This window comes from Schistocerca cancellata, chromosome 1 (assembly GCF_023864275.1).
Source record: "Schistocerca cancellata isolate TAMUIC-IGC-003103 chromosome 1, iqSchCanc2.1, whole genome shotgun sequence".
Lineage (NCBI taxonomy): Eukaryota > Metazoa > Arthropoda > Insecta > Orthoptera > Acrididae > Schistocerca > Schistocerca cancellata.
This window is the reverse complement of record NC_064626.1, coordinates 713343908-713371785: the sequence shown is the minus strand read 5'-3', so window position 1 is coordinate 713371785 and position 27878 is coordinate 713343908. Positions and strand designations below refer to the sequence as shown.

Below are 27878 nucleotides of genomic sequence, written 5' to 3'. Positions count from 1 at the left end.
GAACTGGTACTGATACTGTTAAGCACTGTCAGAATATAGAAACTCAGCATTGTGAAAGAGTTCCTCTTCTGTGTGCATTGTCCAGAAAAGACTATAGTTCACTTGACCCATCATAGCTTAATCTTCATTATTGTACCCAAGTGACTGTTTTGTTCACTTAATTTGCCTTTGTTCAGTTTTCAGGTAAATATTGCTGTTGCATTCTGTGATGTAAATTGTAAGGTGCTTAAAAGGTGCTTATTAATTGGTTTAACATTGTACTGAGAATTTGTTGCTGGATAGCAAAATGAACATTGAAATAGCTGATTTTGGATTCAGTAATGAATTCACCAAATATGTTTGTAATTCATTAGTGACAGTGTTAATATGTAATTGAAGCTTCATTAATTCATTTGCCTACTGCACTAATGTTAACTGTTTCCACACGGGACCTTAGTTTTTAGTTTTGTATATCTTGGAGAAGGTGCCTTTTATTTGCATATGATGAAGGAACCTGCATTTATGTACTCCTTTGTCCCATTTTAGGTGATAACTAAACTAGTATTCATACTTCTAATGTACATCCACTGTAAGTCAACTGTTCTCAATAAACAATATATTTAGTGAATATTATTAAGTAATAAAATGCTAGTAATGTCAACCTCTGTTTATTTCTGAACAGCAATTGTGTTATATTTATATCTGAACAGATATTATCTTTTTGTCTATCTCCAGGCTGAGAATTTGTTGCTGGATAGCGAAATGAACATTAAAATAGCTGATTTTGGATTCAGTAATGAATTCACACCTGGGAACAAATTGGACACTTTCTGTGGCAGCCCACCATATGCTGCACCAGAACTTTTCCAGGGTGAGTTTTAAATTGATATAAATATGGCTCATATAACAGTTTTGTAGTAATTGCAAAACTCTGCAGATAACCATCAATTAAATGGTCTAGTACTAAATATTGGCCATCATATTTACACACATTGTAGTTTCTCTAACCGGAGAACAATTTTCATAATCCGTAACATGCAAGCAACCAGACTGTCTTCTGATCAAAAGGCTTGCATCAGGCTGGAAGTCTGTTGACATTTATTTATATTTTAGTTTTGTTACACACAGTGGGTTTTTTTAAAGCCTCTTTCATGCTAATTAGTGCTGCCTCTCCACAGAAATCATACACATTTAGTGTTGTACAGTGGCCTTAATTTATTATTTTCAGCTCACACACACACACACACACACACACACACACACACACACACACACAGAGAGAGAGAGAGAGAGAGAGAGAGAGAGAGAGAGAGAGAGAGAGAGAGAGAGAGACTAACTAACTAACTAAACACAATCTCCCTTAAGCAAACCGATGGTTCCTGGATATCTTTAGGACATATCCAATCAAACAGCCTCCTTCTTTTGGCCATGTTGTGCCATGAATCTCTTTTGTCGTAGTTCAGTTGAGTATCTCTTCATGAGTTGTCCAGTCTACCTGTCTAATCTTCATTATTCTTCTGTAGCAACATATTTCGAATATTCCAGTTGTCTTATTTTTTGAAGTGTTTACCATCCATGTTTCACTTCTGTACTGCCGTCAAATGTAAAACACATTTTATACTTAAATTTTTATTACTTATTGAAATATTTCCCTTATTTGAAATATTTCTTGCTATTTCTGGTCCGCATTTTAATATCTATCTACTTCGGACATTGTTGGTTATTTTGCTGCCTAAATAATGGAAGTAATGTACTACTTTTAATGTGTCATTTCCTAATCTAATTCCCTCTTCATGGCATGATTTAATTCGATGACTCACTGTTGCCCTTGTTTTTGTTTGTAGATGTTCATTTTGTAATCTCTTTTCTAGCCACTGTCCATCCCATTCACATGATCTCCACTCTACTTGCGATTAGTAAATCGTGGTTTTGTTTCTTTTCATCCCTGCTGTCTTCAGAATTTCAGACAGTATATACCAATCAGTATTGTCTCTAAATCTACAAATGCTATGAATGTGTTATTGTGGTCTTTGAGTCTATCTTCCAAGACATATCGTGAGATCAGTATTGCCTTTTGTGTTCCTAAAATTCCTCAGAACACAAGTTAATATTTCCGCTAGATCAACTTCTATTTTTCTCGTACTCGTGCATGCTTCTACAGTTTTGCATTTCACCTCTAACCATTCCTGCTATGTCATTTTGTAGTTTCTATCAATCTCATTTCTAATAAAATTTGATATATCATATGTTGTCCGCGAGTTTCTGTTAGTAATTATTTGTTTACCTGTTTGATCCACAGCTGCCTTTGATCTCTCGAAGCTACTCATGTCTTCTGTTGTTATCCTTTTCCCTGTTTCTCAAATGCTCCCTTGTGAAGCACTGAACAACCAGTGGTTCATTTAATTTGTCCAATTAAGCAGTCGATCTGAAATCTACCAGTGTCTCCATCTCTCTACCATGTATACAACCTCCTCTGATAACTCTTGTACCAAATGTTGAAATTGTACTCCGTGCAGGATTGGACCGGGTGATTCCTTCTTTCATTCCTCTCGTCCTGTGCCCGATTTCCTGCTACTTTTCCTTAATTCCAATCCACCATCACATTTAAATTTTCATATCCCTTAATAATATAAATAATTTCATTTGTATATTCTTTAAATGTTGGAGGGGAGGAGGAGGGGGGGTTGATGACAAACCCAACAGCCACCACCATACTAAAAGTTTATTTGCATATCTTTCTCATGACAATGCATTTATACCTACTTCTGCAGTACTCCTTTTTGATTTTGTGTTGATAACCCTATACTCACAGGACCAGAAGTCCTGTTCCTCCTGCCTCTGCACATCTCTAAATCCCACAATGCCCAACTTAAATGTATTTGTTTCTCTTTCCAGTTCTCTGACCTGCCTACCTGATTAAGAGATCTAACGTATACATTCCAGCCCTTAGAACGTCAGTTTTGTTTTACCTGATATCATCATCTGGAGTAGCTCCTGTGTGGAAAACCAATTGGGCTAAGGTGTCCATTTTATCTCCAGACTACATTATCCAAAAGGATTCCATCTTCTTTAGACCATACTTTCAAGCTGCATTTGCACTGGACATATAACAGCTTTAGTCTCTTATTGCTTTCATCTGTAGTTTCTTACTGCTTACAGCTGTTCGCAGCACCGGCATAGCGCTAACATATTGAATAACATTGCAAGGCCAGGTCAGTCACTTATCGTCACCTACCCCTGCAACTACCGAAAAGGATTCTGGCCTCCTTCAGGAGCCATACGTTAATCTTGGCTTTCCATAGATACCCCTCCAATGTGCTTGCATTTATGGTACGGCTATGAGTATCATGGTATGCAAGCTACCCCACCATGTCGAAGTCCATGGTGGGTAGGCAGTTATTGACGTCAAATGGAATTAATAGCAGATAATTACATAATGTGCTACCTTTACACTGGTAGAATTTTGTTTAATATTGTGCTTTATTTTTGTGTAAATGATCTTACAGTATTTTGTTAAGTGTGAAATTCTTAATTTAACTGCCTGCTATTGCATGAACGTCTCAAAATCTCTTAAATCATACATTTCATGTATTATTCTGGATAGTCAAAGCGTAAAGGCTTTGTTGTACTCTTTCTCTTAATGTGGCCCTGAAGGCAGGCAACTACATTTTAATTGTGTTCATCTTATAACATAGTTCATTTTCTAATTTTGCAGGAAAGAAGTATGATGGACCAGAAGTTGATGTGTGGTCTCTGGGTGTGATATTATATACGTTAGTGAGTGGATCACTGCCATTTGATGGCTCTACGTTGAGGGAACTTAGGGAAAGGGTGCTGCGGGGAAAATACAGGATACCTTTCTACATGTCAACAGACTGTGAAAATTTACTCAAGAAATTCCTGGTACTAAATCCTGCTAAAAGGGCATCGTTGGAAGTGAGTTACTTCCTACTCATTTTTAGTTTTGTGCTATATAGCATTGGAATTAATGTCATACTTATCTTTTGTGTACAAGTGTGTGTGCGTGTGTGTGTGTGTGTGTGAGAGAGAGAGAGAGAGAGAGAGAGAGAGAGAGAGAGTTGGGCGCATGCACGCACTTATTGACTGACTAATAATACTTGTTTTTATTGTATTGTATCAGTAATACAACTCCAGTTTTGGAATGATTCGAACTACATTAACTTTCAGAATATAATGAAAGACAAGTGGATGAATATGGGTTATGAAGACGATGAGCTTAAGCCATATGTCGAACCAGAGCCAGACTTCAAGGATCTGAAAAGGATAGGTATGATACTTTCTGGCATTATTTTGTAATGTATCATGAACTGCATGACCATATTTCATATATTTGATTCCAATTAACATGTTGTGAAGCTGTTAACATATATAGATAAAATAGCTTATATATGCCTGATGACTTCGTAACTAAAAGTTTAAGAAGCCGACCTTATCTAGGGTATTGGACAGGTCACAGGTGGCAGATAGTGAACGTTCCATCAGATATGGTGGCCAGCTGTGAATACAGAATAAGCAGCCCTGGACCAAGGCAAAACAGAACCAAATCCACTTTGTGTCTGTCTTGTAGCAGGCGGCAAACTTGTCAGCTGCTCTTCCCCAGTGGTGCGGAAATGCAGTGTGTCTTACCAGATACATCGGAGTCCTCTGGCCAACTTAAAAATAAAACAAATATATTTTTTGCAACACTTACTGTACAAACACTTTTGCAACCAAGTAAACTTCATAAAATGGGAGATAGTTAAAAGAACAGAGCTTTCAATGATGGACAATAACACCATGGTTTTTGGCAACTACCCTGTTTTATTAATTAAAACTGATAGTAGAATACTTGATAATACACTACATCTGAGAATTGCTTTTGCAGTCTTCAGAAATATTTTAAATTGAACAACGGAGGTAAAACCATTCAGTAATAGACTAATGACAATTTCTCTTAAATGTACTAATAAAAAGGATAACTGAAAAAACCCGAAGAAGTTAATGAAGCTTTGGAAACACCAGAAAGCATCATCTCAAAAATTCCCTCAAACCATGTTAAACTTTTAATGGGTGAGTTTGATGCTCAGTTAGGTAAAAAGAAAAGTATAAGAAAACTATCGATGGATTTCCTGCACATAAATGGACAAACCAGTAAGGCCAAAGACTTGTGGAAATGCGCAAAAGTTTTAACCTTAAAATCATGTCAACACGTTTTTAAAAAAATGCTTATAAACAACATTTATTGGGGAATTTCAAATCGATCGTGTAGCAAATTTCATACCCTAACTACAAAGAAATTTTGAGTGTTGGGAAAGGGGCTAATATTGATTATGACCATTATTTAACGTGAATAAAAGAAATTTTAAACCTTAAAAATGCTTCAAAACAAAAAAAGTTACTGCAAAATTTGACACAGCTAAGATAACCAGAAATCCAACAACAAAATTGACAAAAAACGATCCAACGAATGGCAAAGGCTAAATGTAAAGCTCATCAAACATCACAAAATTTAATTCCACTCAAAAACAACACCCATCGTGGAATGCAGTTTGTGAAACAGCAGTTAAGTCTAGGCATGAGGCATTCAAACATTGGAGTAGTAACAAATCTGAAATTATGTACATCACCTTTCCAGCTGTAAGAAAAGAAATATCTAAATTAATCCGACTGACTAAAAGATACTACAAAAATGCCCAACTTTTAGAATTTAAAAAGGCATACGAAAGAACAATACAAGAAACTTTTATAAAAAAACATTTGAAACAAAAACAACTGATTATCATCCCCAAAGTGCTTGCTTCAAAAATGAAAATAGCGGTTTGGCTCTTAATAACCAGGAAAATTGTAAGGTAATTGCTAATTATTTTGAGAAACTATTAAACTGTCCAGTACCAGTGGATAAACTCCAACCACAACAAACTAATAACACCAACCCTAACCCTAAAGAACATGATGAAATTGAAATAATGAAACAAATTAAGAGAGTTAAAATGATAAAGCACCTGGAGAAGACAGTATAATTGCAGAACTACTCAAAGCAACTAGCCCTAACAGTATAAAAGAGATCACTCAACTAATAGGACATATCTGACAACTGCGAAAAAATTGGGAACTGGAAAACTGCTCTAAATTATCCATTGCTTAAAAAAGGGGTAGAACCGATGTTAATAATTACCAAGGAATCTCTCTTCTCCTGGTCACATACAAAATTCTCTCGCCGTGTTTACTTGATTGAGTCCAAGAACAGTTGGAACCTAAAATCGGTGAACACCAAGCAGGCTTTAGACCAAACATATTCTGTCCAGAACAAATTCTTAATTTAAAAGTAATCCTTAGGCACCAAATATTTCTAGTAACATTATTGTATGTAAATTTGTGGATTTTAAAAAGGCCTACAACTCAGTTGATGGTGAATCTATCTTCCAGATTTTAAGGGAACAATGTGTGTATAATAAAGCTTCAACACTGGTTAAGGAAACTTTAAGTGATACTAGCTCTAAAGTTAAATTTGTGGGAGAAATTTCTGAACCATTTGATATAAAGACTGGTGTTAGACAGGGAGATAGACTCTCCTCATAACTGTTTAACTATGTTTTGGAAAAGATAATTACAGAAAGGCAAGAGCAAAAGCTGAGTCAAAATGTGGATTAATCAGTCAAGTTAGGTTGAAGTAATATTAGAGTACATTGCCTCGCCTTTGCAGATGATATGGCAAATTTAACTAGGGGTATTATCACAGCTCAAAAACAGATGGAAATTCTTAAAGAAGCTACAGAAAAAGTAGGATTACAAATGCTGTTAAGGAATATATGACATGTAGCAAACAAGCACCAAAGTTTTTGAACATGAAATATGGAAAAAATAAAAAGGGTTTCTCAGTTTAAATGCTTGGGGAAAATCATACAAGAAAGTGGTCTGGATAAAGCTGCACATTAAGTTTGCTATCGAAAAAATGGCAGCTGCATTCAAATTAACACAAAATGTTTATAATAAAAACTCACTTTCTAAATTAAGTAAATTTAGACATTACAGCACTGTAGTCAAACCTGTGTATGTCTTCATGGAGCAGAAACTTTAATTTTAAAGAGAGAGAGGGATATTGAAGAAATTAGAAAGAAAGAAAGATTATTAGGAAAATATTAGGCCCAAAAATTACTGATGGAGAAACTTGTAGGCTGAGAAGTAATAAGCAAATATAAGAACACACAGACATGCTTGGTGACATAAGGGAAAATGAAGACTTAAAATTTACGGTCACATTTAAAAAATGGCACCCACTAGGTTGACAAAACAAATAGTAGAATTCTACAAAAACAGAAGTAAGGCCAAAACTGAACCTATTAAATGGATCGCTGCGATTAAGGAGGATCTTAAAGTAGCTGGTATAACTCAGGTAGACGTTACAGATAGGAAAACCATTCAGAAAAAAGATATGTGATTGAAAAGTTGGTCAGAGGAAATTAGAAAATAGACCGAAACACTGTGGTCTGATGAAAGAAAGAGACTTCATTCTGAAAGGATGAAACAAATTTGAACACAAAGGAAAGCCAGTCGTCAAAAGCGACATTGGCTGATTGTACCTCGTGTGGTCATGTAGACCCTTACATGAAATAAAACGTCAAAGTAAAAAATAAATTTGGATGCGATGTTGATGGCATGTATTTTTTTGAGCTAAAATTGCTGGCCAGTATTTCTGTTAAAGGGAAAATGTTCAGTACTGCCGATTGACACACATGAAAGATCACACATTAAACTAGCTTTTGGAACTACTAGTTCCTACCTTCAGAAGGTGGGAGGGATGACTTGGGGGAAGGTTGAAAAGGAAGTGCATGTCAATCTGATACCCCAGGATGAAAGAGATCCATCTGTTGTCTCCTTTCTTTTTAACTTTGCCCAACTTACCCATTTCACCTCCCCCATGAAAATAGGTAATAGGTCTGAAAGCTAGGATAGTGTGTGTACTTTTATATGTAGCCAACAGCATTATTGAAAATTTCCTCTCGTGAAAGTAAGTATAGGCCAGCAAGTTTCTCTCTCTCTCTCTCTCTCTCTCTCTCTCTCTCTCTCTCTCTCCCCCTCTCCCCTATCTACCTATCTATTTATTTATATAATAGAGGGAAACATTCCACGTGGGAAAAATATATGTAAAAAGAAAGATGATGAGACTTACCAAACAAAAGCGCTGGCAGGTCGATAAACACACAAACATACACACAAAATTCAAGCTTTCGCAACAAACGGTTGCCTCGTCAGGAAAGAGGGGAAGGAGAGGGAAAGACAAAAGGATATGGGTTTTAAGGGAGAGAGTAAGGAGTCATTCCAATCCCGGGAGCGGAAAGACATATCTTAGGAGGAAAAAAGGACAGGTATACACTCGCGCGCACACACACACACACACACACACACACACACACACACACACACACATATCCATCCGCATATACACAGACACAAGCAGACATTTGTAAAGGCAAATAGTTTGGGCAGAGATGTCAGTCGGGGTGGAAGTACAAAGGCAAAGATGATGTTGAAAGACAGGTGAGGTATGAGCGGCGGCAAATTGAAATTAGAAATTAGCGGAGATTGAGGCCTGGCGGATAGCGAGAAGAGAGGATATGCTGAAGGGCAAGTTCCCATCTCCGGAGTTCTGACAGGTTGGTGTTAGTGGGAACTATCCAGATAACCCGGATGGTGTAACACTGTGCCAAGATGTGCTGGCCATGCACCAAGGCATGTTTAGCCACAGGGTGATCCTCATTACCAACAAACACTGTCTGCCTGTGTCCATTCATGCGAATGGACAGTTTGTTGCTGGTCATTCCCACATAGAACGCTTCACAGTGTAGGCAGGTCAGTTGGTAAATCACGTGGGTGCTTTCACACGTGGCTCTGCCTTTGATCGTATACACCTTCCGGGTTACAGGACTGGAATAGGTGGTGGTGGGAGGGTGCATGGGACAGGTTTTACACCGGGGGCGGTTACAGGGGTAGGAGCCAGAGGGTAGGGAAGGTGGTTTGGGGATTTCATAGGGATTCGTAACCTCTTAGTTCATCCCTATGAAATCCCCAAACCACCTTCCCTACCCTCTGGCTCCTACCCCTGTAACCACCCCCGGTGTAAAACCTGTCCCATGCACCCTCCCACCACCACCTATTCCAGTCCTGTAACCCGGAAGGTGTATACGATCAAAGGCAGAGCCACGTGTAAAAGTACCCACGTGATTTACCAACTGACCTGCCTACACTGTGAAGCGTTCTATGTGGGAATGACCAGCAACAAACTGTCCATTCGCATGAATGGACACAGGCAGACAGTGTTTGTTGGTAATGAGGATCACCCTGTGGCTAAACATGCCTTGGTGCATGGCCAGCACATCTTGGCACAGTGTTACACCGTCCGGGTTATCTGGATACTTCCCATTAACACCAACCTGTCAGAACTCCGGAGATGGGAACTTGCCCTTCAGTATATCCTCTCTTCTCACTATCCGCCAGGCCTCAATCTCCGCTAATTTCTAATTTCAATTTGCCGCCGCTCATACCTCAACTGTCTTTCAACATCATCTTTGCCTTTGTACTTCCGCCCCGACTGACATCTCTGCCCAAACTCTTTGCCTTTACAAATGTCTGCTTGTGTCTGTGTATATGCGGATGGATATGTGTGTGTGTGTGTGTGTGTGTGTGTGTGTGTGTGTGTGTGTGTGCGCGCGAGTGTATACCTGTCCTTTTTTCCTCCTAAGGTAAGTCTTTCCACTCCCGGGATTGGAATGACTCCTTACCCTCTCCCTTAAAACCCATATCCTTTTGTCTTTCCCTCTCCTTCCCTCTTTCCTGACGAGGCAACCGTTGGTTGCGAAAGCTAGAATTTTGTGTGTATGTTTGTGTTTGTTTGTGTATCTATCGACCTGCCAGCGCTTTTGTTTGGTAAGTCTCATCATCTTTCTTTTTACATATATCTATTTATTTATCTATTTATCTGTCCACCTGGAGTGAATTTTCTTCTAACACAATGAACATGCAGCTTTATGTAATGTAGAAGGTAAAAAGTGACGATAAGTAGGAACTGAAGATATCCTGAAAAGAATATTTGTCTGGTTTTCTGTGATAATAGAAAGTAGCAAGAAAATATGCATACGAGTAACTTTTAATTTTAGATTATGATTTCTGGATTTGAAGTAACCAGTAACAATAGAGGCCAAAGTACTTTTTGTGTGCTTGCTGCTAACTCATGTTCAAGCAAGTGGGGAGATGATCGTTGTCCAGCTGTGCTGTTTTCCATGGTTTCACCAAACTGATTAATGCAAATGTCAAGATGATCACGTACACTTGGAGCTGATATTTTGTTTCAGCATATGCCGAGCAATGGCAGCTGGTTATTACTTGTTATGGTGACGTTGTGCATAGTAAAACTAATTTCACTTTGCGTCAGTCGTTTTCATCATTTTGTCAGTTAAACCGCCTTTTCATATTCTGCAGTGAATTTAAAACTGGGGGGGGGGTGGTATGAGGATCTCAACAGTATGAGGAGGTACAGTCAAGTGTTGTGCTGAAGGAAGGTATCACTGTTTTGGTTTTGAGAATATAAAACAGTATAGCTGTCCTCGACCTGACAATTGATTTTACACTAAAATATTTTACAGTTGATATTACACTTTAAATTAAAAGTTCTGCACTGTTCTCATCATACTTATTCCACCATTTACAACAGATATGGTTTGCATTCAAAAGTGTTAGATTTTATTTTGATATTTTCTCTTAAACCGAAACATTTATGACCCACATACTGCTAATGCTCCATTATTTCACATCCTGGCTGTTTCATCATCAAGGACATTCTTCAGCACAAACTTTTTTTTAAAAACATTGTGAATTGTGTATGGACACTGGTTTCCTTTTTTGTGCATTGTGTGTAGACACTGGTTTCCTTTTTTGTGCATTGTGTGTAGACACTGGTTTCCTTTTTTGTGCATTGTGTGTAGACACTGGTTTCCTTTTTTGTGCATTGTGTGTAGACACTGGTTTCCTTTTTTGTGCATTGTGTGTAGACACTGGTTTCCTTTTTTGTGCGTTGTGTGTAGACACTGGTTTCCTTTTTTGTGTGTTGTGTGTAGACACTGGTTTCCTTTTCACTGTGACTGTGGCAAGTTTTCTTTGCTCCAGCTAATGTGTTAATGTTGCTAATCAGTATTTAATAATTTTGTCTTTTCTCTTCTGGTCACGTGAAGTAGAACCTAAAACGGAGTATACCTCAATTAAAAATATATTACACTGCACACACTAAATACTTGTATTCGTCAATCATTTTCTCTTAATTCCTTCAGTGTTTTGCTGTTACATAGAGTTATGCTGTTGACTAATGATGGAAACAAGCAAATTTATTTCATTTTAAGTGGCAATGTTTATGGAAAAAAATATACACTTACACAAACCAATAAAAATGCACACTGGAATATAACAGGGGTGTTCAAAAGAAAAGGTATAAAACAATAGTGGATAAAATTATTCAAAAGTAATCCCGAGAGGCCTGAGTACCACTGTCCCACTGTTTTAGGAGGAAAAGAATTACTTTTCCCAGAATTCCTGTGGATGTCATAGTAACCAGTTCTTCACTGTGTCCTTCAGTTCATCATCTGAACTGTTGCGCTTTCCTTTGAGATGTTTTTTTAGCTGACCAAATACACAGAAGTCACAGGGCAACGTGTACAGATGTAGGGCTGGTCTCGAGCTGCTCCCACTTGAACTCCGGCCATTACACTTTGTGTGATCTTCGAGAGGGGTGGATGTGCATTTTTGTGAAGCAGAATCACTCTCTCCATTAGTAGCTAGGCAGTTTGCTCTTGGGCTTGCATAGGCTATGGGGTGTCTCTCAACATGTGTGACTGTTAATGTTTTTTCCATTATCAAGGAATTCAGTGAGTGTCGGACATCGGATGACGAAAATGACAGTGGGCATCACCTTGCCTCCCATGGGCACAGCTTTGAATATTTTAGGGGGAGGTTACAATGCATGCTTTCATTGCCTAGATGTCTAATTGTCCAAAAGTGGAGTACACAAATTTCAACCAGTTTGGTTGTTGCAATGTTTTCTATCTTTCATCTGAACACTCATTATACACGGCAGAGACAAAGAAACTGGTACACCTACCTACATATCAGGGGTCCCTTATCACTTCAACTGTACATGCCCCGCGCCATTACAGAGCCTGCATCAGCATGAACAGTCCCCTGCTGACATGCAGGGTCCATGGATTCATGAGATTGTCTCCATACCCGTACACATCCATCTGCTCGATAGTTTGAAACAAGACTCGTCCAACCAGGCAACATGTTTCCAGTCATCAACAGTCCAATGTCAGTGGTGACAGGCACAGGTGAGGCATAAAGCTTCGTGTCATGCAGTGATCAAGGGTACATGAGTAGGCCTTCGGCTCCAGAAGTCCATATCAGTGATGTTTCGATGAATGGTTCGCATTCCAACACTTGTTGATGGCCCAACATTGAAATCTGCAGCAATTTGCAGAAGGGTTGCACTTCTGTCACACTGAATGATTCTCTTCAGTCGTCATTGTTCCCGTTTTTGCAGTGTCTTTTTCCGGCTGTGCAGCAATGTTGGCGATTTGATGTTTTTCTGGATTTGTGATATTCACAGTACATTCATGAAGTTGATGTACGGGGAAATCCCCACTTCCTCGCTACATCGGAGATGCTGTTTCCCCATCGCTCATGCACCAACTATAACACTATGTTCAACCTCACTTAAATCTTGATAATTTGCCATTGTAGCAGCAGTAACCAATCTTAACAACTGTACCAGACACTTGTTGTCTTCTAAACATGTTGTCGACAGCAGTGCCGTATTCTACCTGTTCAAATATATCTGTATTGAATACCCATGCCTATACCAGGTTCTTTGGCGCTTCAGTGTAATATGTATATGAAAAAATGACATCAATGAAAATGTAGTACAGAATATAATTTGTATATGAGGTAAAACGTGCTGAGTGGTAGATACAGTGTTGAAAGGGCGTGACTTCCAATCCACTGCTTACTGTAGCACTACTTCCTTTTTTTGTGGGTAGTATTTCATCATCATAGAAAAGAAATTCAAAACAGGTCTGGAGTATAATGCAGTGCAGACCAGCTGTTATAGCTTCTTCTGCTATAATACACCATTTGGAAGCGGCATGGAAACGCAGCCAGTCAGCACACTGCTCCCTCAGCCCTTTTCAGTTTTCCAGACCTTGGAGATGCTACTTCTGATTCGTGTAAATCATCAGTAAATCTCAATGGGCTGAGAGTACCCCATTCCAATTCTTCCAAGGAAAAATCTGATCTGAAACAGAATATACAAGCAATGAAGATTAGCAATTTCAGTATGAAATTACACGTGATTATTCGTATTGTTTCCCAAAGAGAGGAATATCCATTGTCAGTGAAGTGTAACTCAAAACGAGATGGCTATTGTCTATGGTTATTGTCTTTCAAAAAATGCTAGAAATGTAATGCTTCTATCAATCCCAGTTTCATTGAGAGGCAATGGAGGAATATTTTGGTGTTCTAGGCCCCATACGTTGTAAAAATTGTTCAGTTTGTTCTACGAATGTGAAAATCCAACTAAGTGAACTAGAGGAGAGTCCTCTAGATTAAGCAATGGTTTTCACAAACTGTACTGCCAAGATTAACACTGTAGTCATTTATAGCGACACTGGCGAAACATTACACTTGACAGTTCACGTTATGTCAAGTCAGGTTGCCTATACTACAATAGTGATGCAACAGTAGCCTGTATACAAATAACAGATGATACAGATTTCCATTCCACCTTGTAAATGTAAGCTATTGAGCAATAACAATTCATTTTTTAGTCACTGCCACAATGACGGCTAATAAACAACTGCGTAATACTGTAGATATAACTATAAGCATTTGATGATGACCAATATCTTGAAAACAATACAGTACATAAATTACAAAATAAATAGTAACTGAGATGGTAAATTCTTACTCTAAGTTTTGTTATGACAGTGATGCAATAAATAATCAATATTCGTAGCTTTTTACACAGCAGTTTATGGCGACAATGGCACAATTTCATCCAACTCACTGTCATTACTGTTTTCGGAATCAGTAACAGAACAGTCTTCATCACCAAGGCAAATCATTAGCTGTTCATGATCATTAATGATGCCTTCCATTATCTGTGCTGCATGTGTAAGTTGTTCAACATGCTCAAAGTTTTTCCTCCACAAGGCTGCATCCACAGTAGCAAGAACTTCACGCAACAGCCTTTTCACCTACGTTATTGTGGAGGACTTATTATGGTTCCTTATGTTTGTCTTCAGATCACTCCATACTACGTTGATGGGATTGAAATGGCAGTGATATGATGGCAGCCTAATTACAGTATGATGCTGCTCCACGGTGATTTCATCCACTACATATGTAGGCATCATTGGCTTATTTTCTTTTAACAAAGAAATATGACAAGAGCTTCATCTTGCTCATATCTGCAGCAACATTTCGGGCCTGTAACCACTGCACGTAACTTCTTTGCAGTAGTTTGTGGTTGGTGCTTCGTTCAGTAGCACTGAAATGGTATATAGTGCTCTCCATTGAAATTGCTTTAGGGCCAGAAAACTTTTAAAAGTTTCCCAAACCACTCGACAAATTGTATGTGGTCCATGTCTTCAAGGTAATCACCTGTCTTTTTTGACTGAGAAACTAAAAGTACATAAGGAACAAAACCACTGGAAGAACATGCATGGACTGCTTCTCTTCTCATCAGCTTATGACCAATACTACTTGGTAAGCCATCCATTCAGCATTAATTGGCAGTTTCCCCAGCATTAACCAATGTTTTGGCTAGCCGTATTATGGAATGAATGGCCCGCCCACAATTTTCTGCAAGAATGTGCTGTGAGCCATTACAAAATGTGCCTTTTCTAACACGACTTGACACATCTATCGAGCACTTTGTAGTGGAAATCCATACTTGTCAGCACAATTTTGAGTGAAGTTTTCCCAATCCTGAAAAGTTTACTTTTTTTAACAACACTAGCAACTTTGCTGTGGTAGGATAGTCATTCCTGTCATAGTAAACATAAAGATGCCTGTGAATAGCATCAGTCTGGAAAGAAACTTAAGTTGGTGCAGGGTGTATACGACCCAGGAGATCCGGGAAAAACCCAGGAAATTTTTCATCCGGGAGAAAACCGGGAAAACCCCGGGAATTGTTTAGAATTCGGGAATTTTTCGTTGTTTTAGTTTTCAGCTAAATTTTTGTAATTTTGACTGGTAAGAACCGATACTCTAACAAAGGATATCCCGCTACTGCAGAATAATACCGCGGCATTAAAACATGAACGAGAGAAAAAAACGAAAACAAAACTTCAATTGCAAAGGAAATGCACCATATAAAATAACACGGTGCACGTACAAGGGTCTGCCAACAGCAAAAATGTTTCAAAGGCTTTAGGAACACTATGCAATGCTTCATAACAACGAATTGCCTCCAATGAGTGTGACGTCACAACTGTTTACATTACATTCATTTAAGCAGTTATGAGCGGGCTCGTGCACATGCACATTTGAGTCGTGTAGGAGTAATACTTTCTCCTGCTTCTGGCTACAGAAATGTGGCTGTTGGCTGTGTAAGCAGCAGTAGCAGCAACCACCCACATATAGGGTACCCGAAAAAATTTTACTGGCGCGCCCAAGGTTTTGGACATTTTTGAACACATTCTAAGTTGATTTCTGAATGAATTATAAGTTGATTCTTGAATGCGTGCATAGTGTACGTGATGTCTCTGCCAGGGGAATCCTCGTCACATCTAGAAATGAACTTTCCTGCAAACAAAACGGGACTGGGCTATACGAGCTGAGCGGAATAGGCCGAACCGGTGAATGCCAACTGCTGCTTGTTTATGGGGTTGATTCGGTTTGCAGATGTTCACCGTTGTTATAATCACTAGCGAAATCCTTAGATTCAGACTACCAGAGTGGAAATAAATGACTAACAGGAATAACAGGTAAGAAAGATTATGTATTATCTTCTAGGTGTATCGAAGAAAATGAAAGTCTGCCGAAAATTTTTGACCAGATTGCTACACTAGACAGGGCCAGTTGTAGTCCCCAGTTAGTAGCCGCTTAAGTTCCATTCTGGGAGTAGCGCAGAAAACGCATTATACGAACACGTAATAACGACTAACCGGAGAATAATCACTGGGTAACTAAACCGGTGATTGATTGTGGCAGGGTTAGTAAAGTTAACCAGAGAATGAGTTTTGACAGTGGTAGGAATATTTACAGACTTAGTGATGTCAAGGTTGTTTGTTAGAACGAGGAAGGAGAAGAAACCGGGGCATCACACACATTATTGAAGAATATGACGATTTCAAGTTTATACAAAAATTTCGTTCTACTACTTTTCGGTCTCGTTCAAGAGAAATTGGAGCATATGAATGAAATGTGAAACTATTTCCTAACATAAAGCTTTTTGATTGTAGTAGGTATTTCATATTGACACTTTGTGAATTATATTGTCATACTATAAAAATAATCATTATTTCCAAAACAGTCTCGCTTATTTTGTGTGTTACAATTGCTGCAATATTGGAAAGGCCTATTTTGTTTTTTGCAACACACAGTGACAAAATAGAGGCAATCAGATCGAAAAACCACACCAGTCTTGGGTACTACTTGTATTAACAGCTTTTTCAGTATTATACGACGACATTTCGATTTTTCTTGTAGCAAAACTTTTGACGAACTGTGGTGAGGTAATAGTTCCTTCGCAGAAAGGAAAGCACGCCATGTAAAGCTGTAGCAAGATTAGAGAGAAAAATCGCTAGGACCTAAGGATTGAAGAAATGTGTACTGTCTTGCCAGTCTCATGTCTTTACTGGTTTTAGGTATCCTATATTTAATTTTGTCACACAGAAGAACAAGCTATTAGCTAATAGGCATAAAAAGTCCAGATTTTCTGAAGAGTTCTTGTTCTCCCGGTTACAAATAATCCCATCCAGTATTAATTGCATTTATTTTTATTTTTTAGAGGGGCAGGATGTCAAACCGGTCGACTGGGAACGGGAAAGGCTCTATAGGACATTTTAATTTCCACTGTCCTGAAATAGTTTGATGGCATGCATTGCAAAATATACACGTTTGAGTTCCACAGAGCGCAGTACAGTGACGTGCGGTATAAGAATGTTGTTTGAAGAGGCATGGCACTGCACTTCGGCACACTTTTATGTATCAGACTCTTCAGAAGGATGTGCGCTACAAAATGAACTTATTTTTGAAAAATTTTTTTTTTTTTAGTATGATTCACGAAATTCCGACACTCATGGAGTATCCTCTGAAGTCGTGTTTCTTTTATGACATAGTGTAAGAAACATCTTTTAATGTTTTACACGTACGAACATACTGGCTTCCTGCATCACCGTAGCTGCGCAAGCGCGGTGACTCCTATTTTCTGGCGCTCTCTGGCAGCTGCTGAAATGAATCTATTTCTAACAGGTCGCGGGAAAATATTGCGAATTGTGGTTCGAAAAGCGTTATTTTCAAAGTCGATTTTCTTTTATGCAAGATGAACTATGTGCAAGAATGTACGATGAATTTCTTAAATCACAGAGCGTTTGCTCTCATTTAAAAATCAACTCTTTGATGACGAGCCATTTAGAAGAATTTTGAGCCCAGAAGATCAGAGATTTACGTCGGCATTAAAAATTTTACTGACGTATTTGTATGATGTATGTGTAACATGCCCTAAACAGATCAACATTATATGTGAAAGCTTAGCTTCTCTTGTAGCTTATTAATCTTAGAGACAAATATTATATGCAAAAGCTTTGCTTTTCTTGTAGGAACACTATGAGCAGTAACTTAAACCATTAACTTTTCCTGACTTACCTTAGGGGGAAAAAAGGACAGGTATACACTCGCTCGCGCACACACACACACACACACACACACACACACACACACACACACACACACACACATATCCATCCACACATACACAGACACAAGCAGACAAATGTCTTTCCGCTCCCGGGATTGGAATGACTCCTTACCCTCTCCCTTAAAACCCATATCCTTTTGTCTTTCCTTCTCCTTCCCTCTTTCCTGACGAGGCAACCGTTGGTTGCGAAAGCTAGAATTTTGTGTGTATGTTTGTGTTTGTTTGTGTGTCTATCGACCTGCCAGCGCTTTTGTTTGGTAAGTCTCATCATCTTTCTTTTTAAATATATTTTTCCCACGTGGAATGTTTCCCTCTATTATATTCAAAGGATTGATAAGTTTTACAGTTCCGACGGAAAGTATACTGTCACTTAACATGGAAAAAGTGTATTTTCACCCGGGAGAAAACGTATTTTTAATTGGAAGACCCGGGAAAAATTCGGGAATTTTTTTTTTCCTTGTCCACGTATACACCCTGTTGGTGACAGGTTGAGGCTGTCTGTTTCCATTTCCAGGAGTTGGTTAAAATACATTATCTGAACTAGATGCCACGAAATCATTATGGCTAACATCTACATCTCTCAGCTTTTACAACAACACTCCCTTACGTATTATTGTTCTTGCACTAATTCCACTACTTTATCGGCAGGAACTGAAGGCTGTCCATGAATACTTAGGTATTCTTCCTCCTGCTCATAAAACTAAGGAGTTCTCCATAGTAACTCCAGGGCCTGGCTGTGTGTAGCAGCACAGCTCACCGCAAAGGATTGTCACTAGATGAATGAATGATTTTCTATGGCATTTTTCAAGTATCTGAGTTTCTAAAGCACAGACCAACACAAACACACAGTAGAAACCGACCGCAATGCATGTTGTTTATGTATACACAAAACAAAGCCATCAGCACAGGAGCTGTGACATGAAAACAGGAAATGATTACAGTCTGGAATTCGTTTGTGCCGCATGCCTGGATCTCTGAGCTTCTTGTTCTTCACTTGTTAAATTGTTATGCTGCCAATCTGAAACATATACGTTAAGTGCAAAGCTTCAACAGCCTCGGTGTAGACTTTATGTACTGGAACTAACTGTAGAGAAATGACGTCGTAACAATTCTTTTTTTTTTAAGTGGGGGAAAGACAGCAGAGGATATTGCAAAAGATAACAGTAGCTGAAAAACGATGGGCTGGATATTGTGTAGTGCAGGACTTAAGGTTAAGTCAGTTTCGCTTCAGTGTCAGGTGTTCATGGCATTGAAAAATTCTAGAATTCAATCCAAACTCTCTGTTCAGTCATTGTGCCAGTCATTCCTTAAATCTTTGTGAGGTTCATGCATTCTCATGTAGTCCCTCACTTGTCACCTGTCTTGGAACTGTAGAGGAGATATGTTCATTCTCCTCGTCATCTACGTATACATTGGGAATTCTTGTAAGAGGGGAGGGATTTGAAATGATTGTCTTATACTTGCTGGAGTGCTGATTGTTAATTATAATTCAGTTAAACCCATGAAAGAAGGCGGGGAGACAATTTTGAGCAGCATGGAAGATAATGAAAGATCCATCTAAGGCAAATCTTGATACGAGATCTGACACAAGATACTGGAGGCAGTAAAGTTGGTTAACAATGTTTACCATCTCCAAAAATGACTTTTTGGATAAAGGAGTCACCAAATTAAAAACATTTAATGAAATTTGAGTGACGGAACAAACTAAAATTATGGACAGTGCTGTTACTCTGGCAATAAAAGAATGCAGTGATATGGACATTAACATTCATCGATAAGGAAGAAGAAGGGTAAATGAAACAATCCAAATGAACTAGCTCATGACAGTGAATTATCGATTGGAGTAGTAGATCGTCAATTAGTGTTGGAATGCGTAGACTGTCGGTAGAAGGAAATGTCATGACGATACGCAACCATGAAGGAAATTGCCAAAATTTCCCAAATTTTTGAAACAAAGTGTATACTTGAAGCTTCCAATGATGCTCTAGCTGTATTACTTGAGAAACTTGTAGAAATTTATGATCAGTTTGATGAGAAGCAGATGCAGCAAGAAATGAAAAAGTATCCTAGGAATCCATGTGCATCAGAGATGAATGTGGATGGACAGCTGAAGAAATCTTTCAATTTATAATGAAATGAAACTTTAGTGAATCATTACCATGTAAATCACTGTCGCATCATACGAGAAGTTTTTATAAACTGAATCTAATAAAAAAAATTTTTCATGGTACAGTGAATCAGGAATGTCTAGCCAATCTGTCTATTTTATCAACTGAAAGAAACGCTTCAAATGAAATAGATTTAACCAGTGCTATTGAAAACTTCATTAAAATAAAAGCACGAAAACATATCACATAATGATATCAATAATAAATACTGTCTCATACTAAGGTTACAGAACTAACTGATATTATAAATTTATAAGCTATGTTTCCAGAGCTATAAAGTAAAATCATTTTCCTTTCTTTATTATTTCCATTCAGCCCGCCTGATGGTGTCTGTTCTAAATGCTGATTCGTGTTCTACATTTCTCACTTATACCTTTGAATGTGTACGGATATATTAAAATTACTAGAATGCAGAGTGGAAACATTATAAATACTTTGTTTCTTTTTTGTCAGGTATTACTCTTTTTTTTACATAAGTTTCTAACCAACACAGGGGCCTCATTCTGTTTCATCATCCCGGACCCCTTGGCGGCTTAGTCCATCACTGATCCCTAGTTTGGGGTCTCGGTCCAGCACACAGTTTAAATCTGCACACTCTGCTGCAGAGTGAAAAATTCATTCACTTGTCAAGTTGCTTTGGGTCATTCCATGTCAAATCATTCAGAAATTTTAGGAAATGACACCCATCGTCACACAAATCCTTGAAATTTTGGGTAGTGGAAGTTTACCTAGATATTATATTCACATTTCCAAAATGTAAAGTTGTATAGATTCAGGAATTCAGGCTTTCATAGACGAGTTCCTTTATAATTTAAAAATGCAGAAGTTCCTACAGTTTTTGCAGTGGAAGCTAGATTTTTTTAGTTAAAGAGGAAGGTGTGTATTTTTATAGTCATGCTTCTTGTAGTGAATATCGATCATCTACATCTCAGAAAAAATTGTAAATAATTTCTTTTATACAAAATCCATGCATGGACATTATAATTTTTAAAGGTATTGCCCCCACATAGGTACCTTTGAAAATTTTAAATATTACTATTACTATTAATATTCCATTATGTCACACACAAAAAGAATCAGTTTGTAGAAATAATGGGAAGTGTGAAAAACAACGACGTTATTGTAAAAGAAATATTAAAGTTGCTAATTCATGACTACCATGCGACCACTAAATTGCTGAACTTAACTGCATTGGATTTCCCCAGGAACAAGCCATATCCGAGAACACTGTTTTATTGCCACTACATGTATTGCATCAACCAGTTCTTTTGTTTTGAGTCGTGTGTTCACTAAGCATTCAGTTCTGAGCTCTTGTACTGAGTTGTACCCACAGTTAACTATTGGTTAAAAATTCTTTTGTTGCAGTTTTTAACTATTCATTTGAAAGCAAAAGTAAGTCCCCTAATGTTACAATAATAATTTGAAATACTTTCATAATGAAACAATGGGATAGAATGATTTTTCATTATTTAATTACTTCTCGGTTACACCAGTCATCTTTTGAATTATTTATGACAAATATTGGTTTTATGACTGAAGCAGTATGGAAAGTACAAGTAGGCAGTGTTTTCTTGGACAGTATCTGCAAGATATATGTGGTAATGCTCTGACTTGTGTGAATGACCTGATGAGTGAAGAACAAGAACTTTTATAATGGTGAAGCAACAGTCATTCATACTGTGATTTAAGTGTTTAGTGTGTGTGTGTGTGTGTGTGTGTGTGTGTGTGTGTGTGTGTGTGTGTCTTAAACACAAAGACAGGTACCTGCGCTGATTTTCTCTACAAAAGAGAATTTGCTGTGATCCCTTCAAGTGCCATAAATATTTTTATTTTATTTTTTATACATGGATTGTGTGAAATTTGTTTAGAAAAGGCAAAGAACTTCAAAATGAGAGGCTTTAGCATTATTCCTGCCCAACCTGTATCAAACTGATTAATGAAAAACAAGCAAGTGACTACTCATCACCGGACTATATAAATGACAGTATTGTGAAGGTGCAGACTCCTGAAAAATCTGTGCTCAACACCAGTTTAACTAGCTGAGGAGTATCTCCTGTAAAGCTGCATTCAGTTGCTCAGCATAGTCGGAATGCAGCAGCCAAACGAAAATTGGAATCAGCAGCTGGGGCTCTGAAAACTGAAATTTCACATACATATCAAGTTGAGCTGGCTGCTGATGCCAGAACTATCCCTGACAGTACTGTATTCTCTCTATTAAAAATCCTGAAGACATAGTAGGATTCTTAAAATTTGCTTCTCTTCGACCAAAACAATGTATACTTGCAGGATCATCAGGGACACATATTGTATGTGTGTGCATTTACCACCAAAACATTAAACTGCTTCTAAATTCCATTTCTATTAAAGAAACAGACCAAGATCTAATTCAAATAATAACATGTGATATAAATAACCGAGCCTGTATGCTTCGTCTGTGTGAAAAATGCCCCACCAGTTCATTGCTTCAAACCCACTTAGAAAATAAAATATAAGATTATGGTCCTGATGAGATGGTTCAGTACAGTCAATGGGTATCAACTGATAGAATGACTTTGTGTTCAAATCACTTCTCTATCAGAATTCTGTGACACACTAATTAAGAAAATTGAAGAAATTACTCCACACCCTTTTGTTTCTCAATCACAATCTGATTATCCGAAAATGAAGAAGGAAACACTTGATGAAGGATCAGTGTTAATTTTAATGGGTTTCAGGGAAAATCTCAATTTTGTTCAAGATGAGGTGCAGGGGTACCATTGGAACAATGTCAGCTGCACTCTTCACACAGTTCATGTATATTACAAAAAGGACAAACAGTTGCGTGCAAAAAGTATTTGGATTGTTTCTGGTAATGTAGAACATGATGTTGCCTTCATGTACCAGACTCACAAGACTGTATTGAATATTTTAAAGTGTGAATTTCCAGAAATTCTTCTTGCGTATGTTGATTATTTCACTGATGGCTGTGCTGCACAATACAAAAATTGTAGGAATTCCAGAAATGTCTGCTACCTTGAACACGACCTTAAGTGCAGCTGATCCTTTTTCGTACCAGCCATGGCAAATCTCCTTGTGATGGTATTGGTGGCACTGTTACGACTAGTAACAAAAACAAGTTTGCAAAGAGTTTATAAACATAAAATACTTACAGCTTCACAGGTATTTGAATTCTGTCATGAAAACCTGCAAGGCCTTTCATTTCTCTTTGTTTCAAAAGATGAAATGGTACAAGTTGGACATTATCTTTCTCAGCACTTCACAGGTGCAAAAACAATTCCTGGAACACGATCTATGCATCACATTGTACCAGTGTCTCCAGTCAATTTTAGTATTGTGCATGATTTCTCAGATGCACTTCTGCCACTAATGCCAGAATGCACTGTGCAGCCCAACTGCTATGTTGCTTGTGCATATGACTCTTCTAAGTATTTGGGAATTGTTGAGAGGGTGAATTGTTAAGAAGGGAAGGAGATGTTACAGTAAGGTTCATGCTTCCTTATGGACCATCCCCATCCTTCTGTTGGCCTGTGATAATGTTGTTTGTGATGTTTCTTTCTCTCATATTTTGTGTGAAGTTCACATCACCACAGCAACAGGCTGACATCACCACAGCAACAGGCCGTACTTATTCTCTGAGCAAAGAGTCCTCAAAGTTGGTGAAAGAAAAGTGGTTCTCATACAAAAAAATATTATCTAAGCATCAAAGTGTCTTGTCACATGTTTAGTTCTGAATCAACTTGAATGCAGATTGCAGCACCAGCATTTTGTGCAGTGTTGACAATATTGGCTTTGGACAGAACGCTTAAATATTATAAACAAAATGCTATGTATTTTTACATTAAGTTAATTTGATTATTGCAGAGGTAAGAAAGTGTTCATATGTCATGTAATTTACAAGTCGCCCTATATTCTATAATGTGCAATTTTGTTTCATATAGTGCAAATTTTGTTCAATTTGAATATTATTATGTGCACTTAGGTTGTTAATGTCTCTTGGGTAGTAATTGTATTTATCTCTAGGATATATATAATTTTTCCCCAGTTCCATTCATTTCTCAAAACTGATGTTTTGTGTAATGAAAACTTTATTATTTGTAATCACTTTCTAATTTTTTCAATATTTTCCAGAGGGGGACAGCTGTCCAAAATATTTTTTTCTAATTTAATTGGACAATTCTAACATGTTTTCAGAAACTACATTTTGAAAAGGAATTCAGGAAAAAACTTTTAGCATACCATTTTTTGTTTAAAAACTGCAGCCAATTTTCAAATTTCTACAGTTTGCTTCAGAGTAACGCATTGCACAAACTTTCAGCAATTGCTACTAACAGAATGTATGTAAAGCAATAAAAATTGACAAAGGTTCATGATATTAGATACAAAAGCAGTACACAAAATCTCAGTTCACAACTAGATAATGGGTGTCATGGCCTGGATGACTTGACATGGAATGACCCTTTGTGTTTATTTAGTTTCGGAGGGTTGACAATATAAAATCAACAGCTGTTCTGTGTGTATGAATGCTATTAAGTAATGACCAATATTCTTATTATCATAACTCAACCTGTAACATTTAGTGCCTTGTTGATGAAGTGAAATCATATTTTGGTTGATAAACTACTATTCCAGTTTATATGATGTCTGATGCTTGTAACACTGTATAATTCTTATTACAGAAGCCTTAGTTAGCATGGGATACACCAGAACTGAAATTGAAGAGAGTTTAGCAAATGCAAAATATGATGATGTTTTTGCAACGTATCTTCTCCTTGGAAGGAAGTCATCAGATGTAAGTGTAACGAGAATCAGTGTTATTAGATGGCCTCTCTCTCTCTCTCTCTCTCTCTCTCTCTCTCTCATATGCATTTTAGTTTACCTATTCCTTAAGTCGTCTGTCAAATATTACACAAAATACAAAAGTTTCAACTTCTAGATTTAAAAAATGTTAAATGGGAGTATAGAAGTTGATTGTTTAATTATATTTTGTATAATGGAGTCTTCTGTGTGACAAATTTCACTATGAGTTCTTAAATCACAACTAAATTTAAATGTAACTCATGCAACAAAAAAGTTTTGTTACTACTGAGGATCAAAGAGGCATCTGTATTTGTAACTTTTTAAAAATATAGCTAGACCAAGATTAATAAACACGGCAAATTAAATAAAGGAAATTGCTTTTAAAATTGGAAAAGAAGCCAGAAGTTAGTCAGTTAACAAAAATTCAGATTCTAGTGTGCTCAAGTATAGCTCCAGAAAACAAGTAAGGCAAAGACTGCCGAAACCTGCAAAATTTCAGTGCAACAATGAAAGAAATGAAAGATAATATTAATGCAGAAGGTAGCTGCAGGAAGAAGGGGAATAGTAACAGGAATAATTATGATATAAATAGAATAGAAAATGCTTGTTGAATGTAATATAGCTCTCCATTAAAGTTCCAATTATTTTCTTTTACAGCCTGAAAGTGATGGTTCGAGATCTGGAAGTTCTTTATCACTTCGTAATATTCCACCAGCGGTGACCCAGGGTAATGCACAGTCACCTTCTCATGGGCACCGTGGTGTACATCGATCAAGTTCAGCAACGAATGCCAAACCTAGCCGGAGAGCGTCCTCTGGTGGTGAAACTTTGCGTGAGTCACCAGCTACTGCTGCTGGGGGTGGGCATCTCTGCTCAGTTCTGTATCCCACTGCACTAGTAGTTACCATCATAGTGCACTTCGCATAATTTCAGGCTTTCCAGTAGTGCACTGGCGAAATGTGCTTTTAGTTGCTTCCATGTTTACTTTCAAACCAGCATGTCACCATCATAGTCGTCTGACATTTGTGAACATAGCCCTAATTGGAAGATACGTAGTGTTCACATGGGAGTTGCAGCAAAAGACATTTTTATACGAAGTTGTTTACCCCGTGCTGTGAATGTTGACATTTTTTGGTATTGCTGCCATGTTTGGTGCTGGAAGTCTCCTGTTTTGTGATCTTCCTCACCATGTTGTAAAATCTGATAATGAATTGAAATTATTTAACTTTGGGATGAACAAGTATTATCAAAAAGTGACATTTTTACTATGTATACTGTGTCTTTACATATGTGTGTAGCTTTACTGCATTTGCCTGCACATACATGTGTGGCTTTGCTGCGTTTGCCTGCAGACTGTCAAATTGTTATGTGCAGTGGGTATACAAGGAGAAATGCCTTCCTTACTGTGTATAAAAAAATTCTTTATGGACTACACCTGGTATCAGTTGGATTGCAATAAAAAACAAAATTTGTATTATTAACATAAAATTTATTTAAAAGTCAGAATTATTTCAGATTTAGTTCTTAATAAAAAGTAATTTGTAGGCTGCGTGATTTATTTTATCAAGTGTTACCAATTTCTATCAGTAGGTAATTTTTTCATAAGTGTTTACTGAAGGAAAAAGGAGGTACATGAATATGTAAGTTGTTACGAACTGAAAAAGACTGACTTCTCTGGTGTTTTTCATTTCTTTTCTTGGATCTTCCCAGATCAGTCAGACACTCAAGGACACAATAAAAATAAATATTCAAAAAAATTAGCATTTCATGCTCAAAAACACTCTCACTCGAGCCTCATTTGTAATTTTAATTCATTGTTCATCTGTTAAGTTTTTTCTCAATTATTCAATGTCTTCGATTGTGAAGCCTAACATGATTCCCACTTTTCATTTGTTCGATTTCTTTGCTGTTCTTGCTGAATGCTTATTTGCAGTTCACTACTTGAGTCACTAAAATCCCATTTAACGCACTGTTCACTACCATACGCAATTCACTTTCACTTAGATTTATTTCACTTTTCCTTGATCTTACTCATAATCGCTTTCCAAAAGTATACTAATGAATATAAGTTGGCATTGCCCGTTTATACCCTTCGGAGTTGGAACATACCTGCACCATAACAGAGTAATGGAACATACAAAAACATTCTCGAATATTTTGTGAAGTTCTATAACATTTGCAAACCTTCTGGAAGATTCTGTAGCTTTCTGGAACAGTCTAAAACCTTCTAGAAGTAACATTCTATCCAGTCCTGGCCACTTAAGCACTCAATTCTCAGCTGCTTCAGTGACTTCTCATAAGTAATCCAGTGGTGTCATATCCTCTTCTGTCACCCATGTCTTCAAGCCCAACCCCCGTGCTTCCGAAGCAAAACCTTCTCTAGGGAAGGGGTATGGGAAGTTACCATATCATGTAACCTCCATGGGACTGCAGATATTTGTTGCGAAGGTATAATGGCATGAGGGGACAAACCATACTTACATTAATAATATACAGTATATTGATTAATTAGACCTCAGTTATTGGCTGTGTTCTGGTTGCTGCTTAGGATAGAATATATACGACTCACAGCTGCTAACTCACCTCAGTCAGTGCAAAATATTATTTTTCCTCTCTTTCCAACAACAGAATTTAAAATATTACATAATTTCTAGCCCATGATTACCTTCAGGGGGCAAAAGATCTAATACTGCCAAAAGATTCACACACAAGTTCATACACCACCTTAGCGTTCAGAACTATTAGATCCTTTCTCAGGGAGGAGAGAAAGAAGGTTAGAAAGGAAGGGATAGTCAAGCAGACTCCAGGGGTAGTAGACACATCTGTTGTGTGCATCCTTTTTAACCTTCCCTCAACTTTCTCTCTTCCCTGGGGAAGTTCTAAGGCTAGGACAGTGTGCATAATTTCAAGTATGTACTAAATATTTTACCTGTTGAGGGTAAGTACTGAACAGCAATTCTGTCTCATGCTGT

The 27878-nt window shown here is 37.6% G+C and overlaps 1 protein-coding gene across 8 annotated transcripts in view; it reads left to right on the top strand.

Annotated features, from left to right (window-relative positions):
- Nucleotides 1-27878, top strand: part of LOC126184939 (serine/threonine-protein kinase MARK2-like) — a 297700-nt gene that overhangs the window by 180492 nt on the left and 89330 nt on the right. For 7 of the 8 annotated variants that reach the window (XM_049927665.1, XM_049927649.1, XM_049927638.1 and 4 more), the window contains 5 exons: nt 715-850; nt 3695-3915; nt 4168-4267; nt 24786-24898; nt 25564-25765. In XM_049927665.1, the coding sequence (XP_049783622.1) occupies nt 715-850; nt 3695-3915; nt 4168-4267; nt 24786-24898; nt 25564-25765 (772 nt within the window). The remainder of the gene's footprint in view (nt 1-714; nt 851-3694; nt 3916-4167; nt 4268-24785; nt 24899-25563; nt 25766-27878) is intronic. The other variant, XM_049927630.1, reaches the window with a different exon arrangement.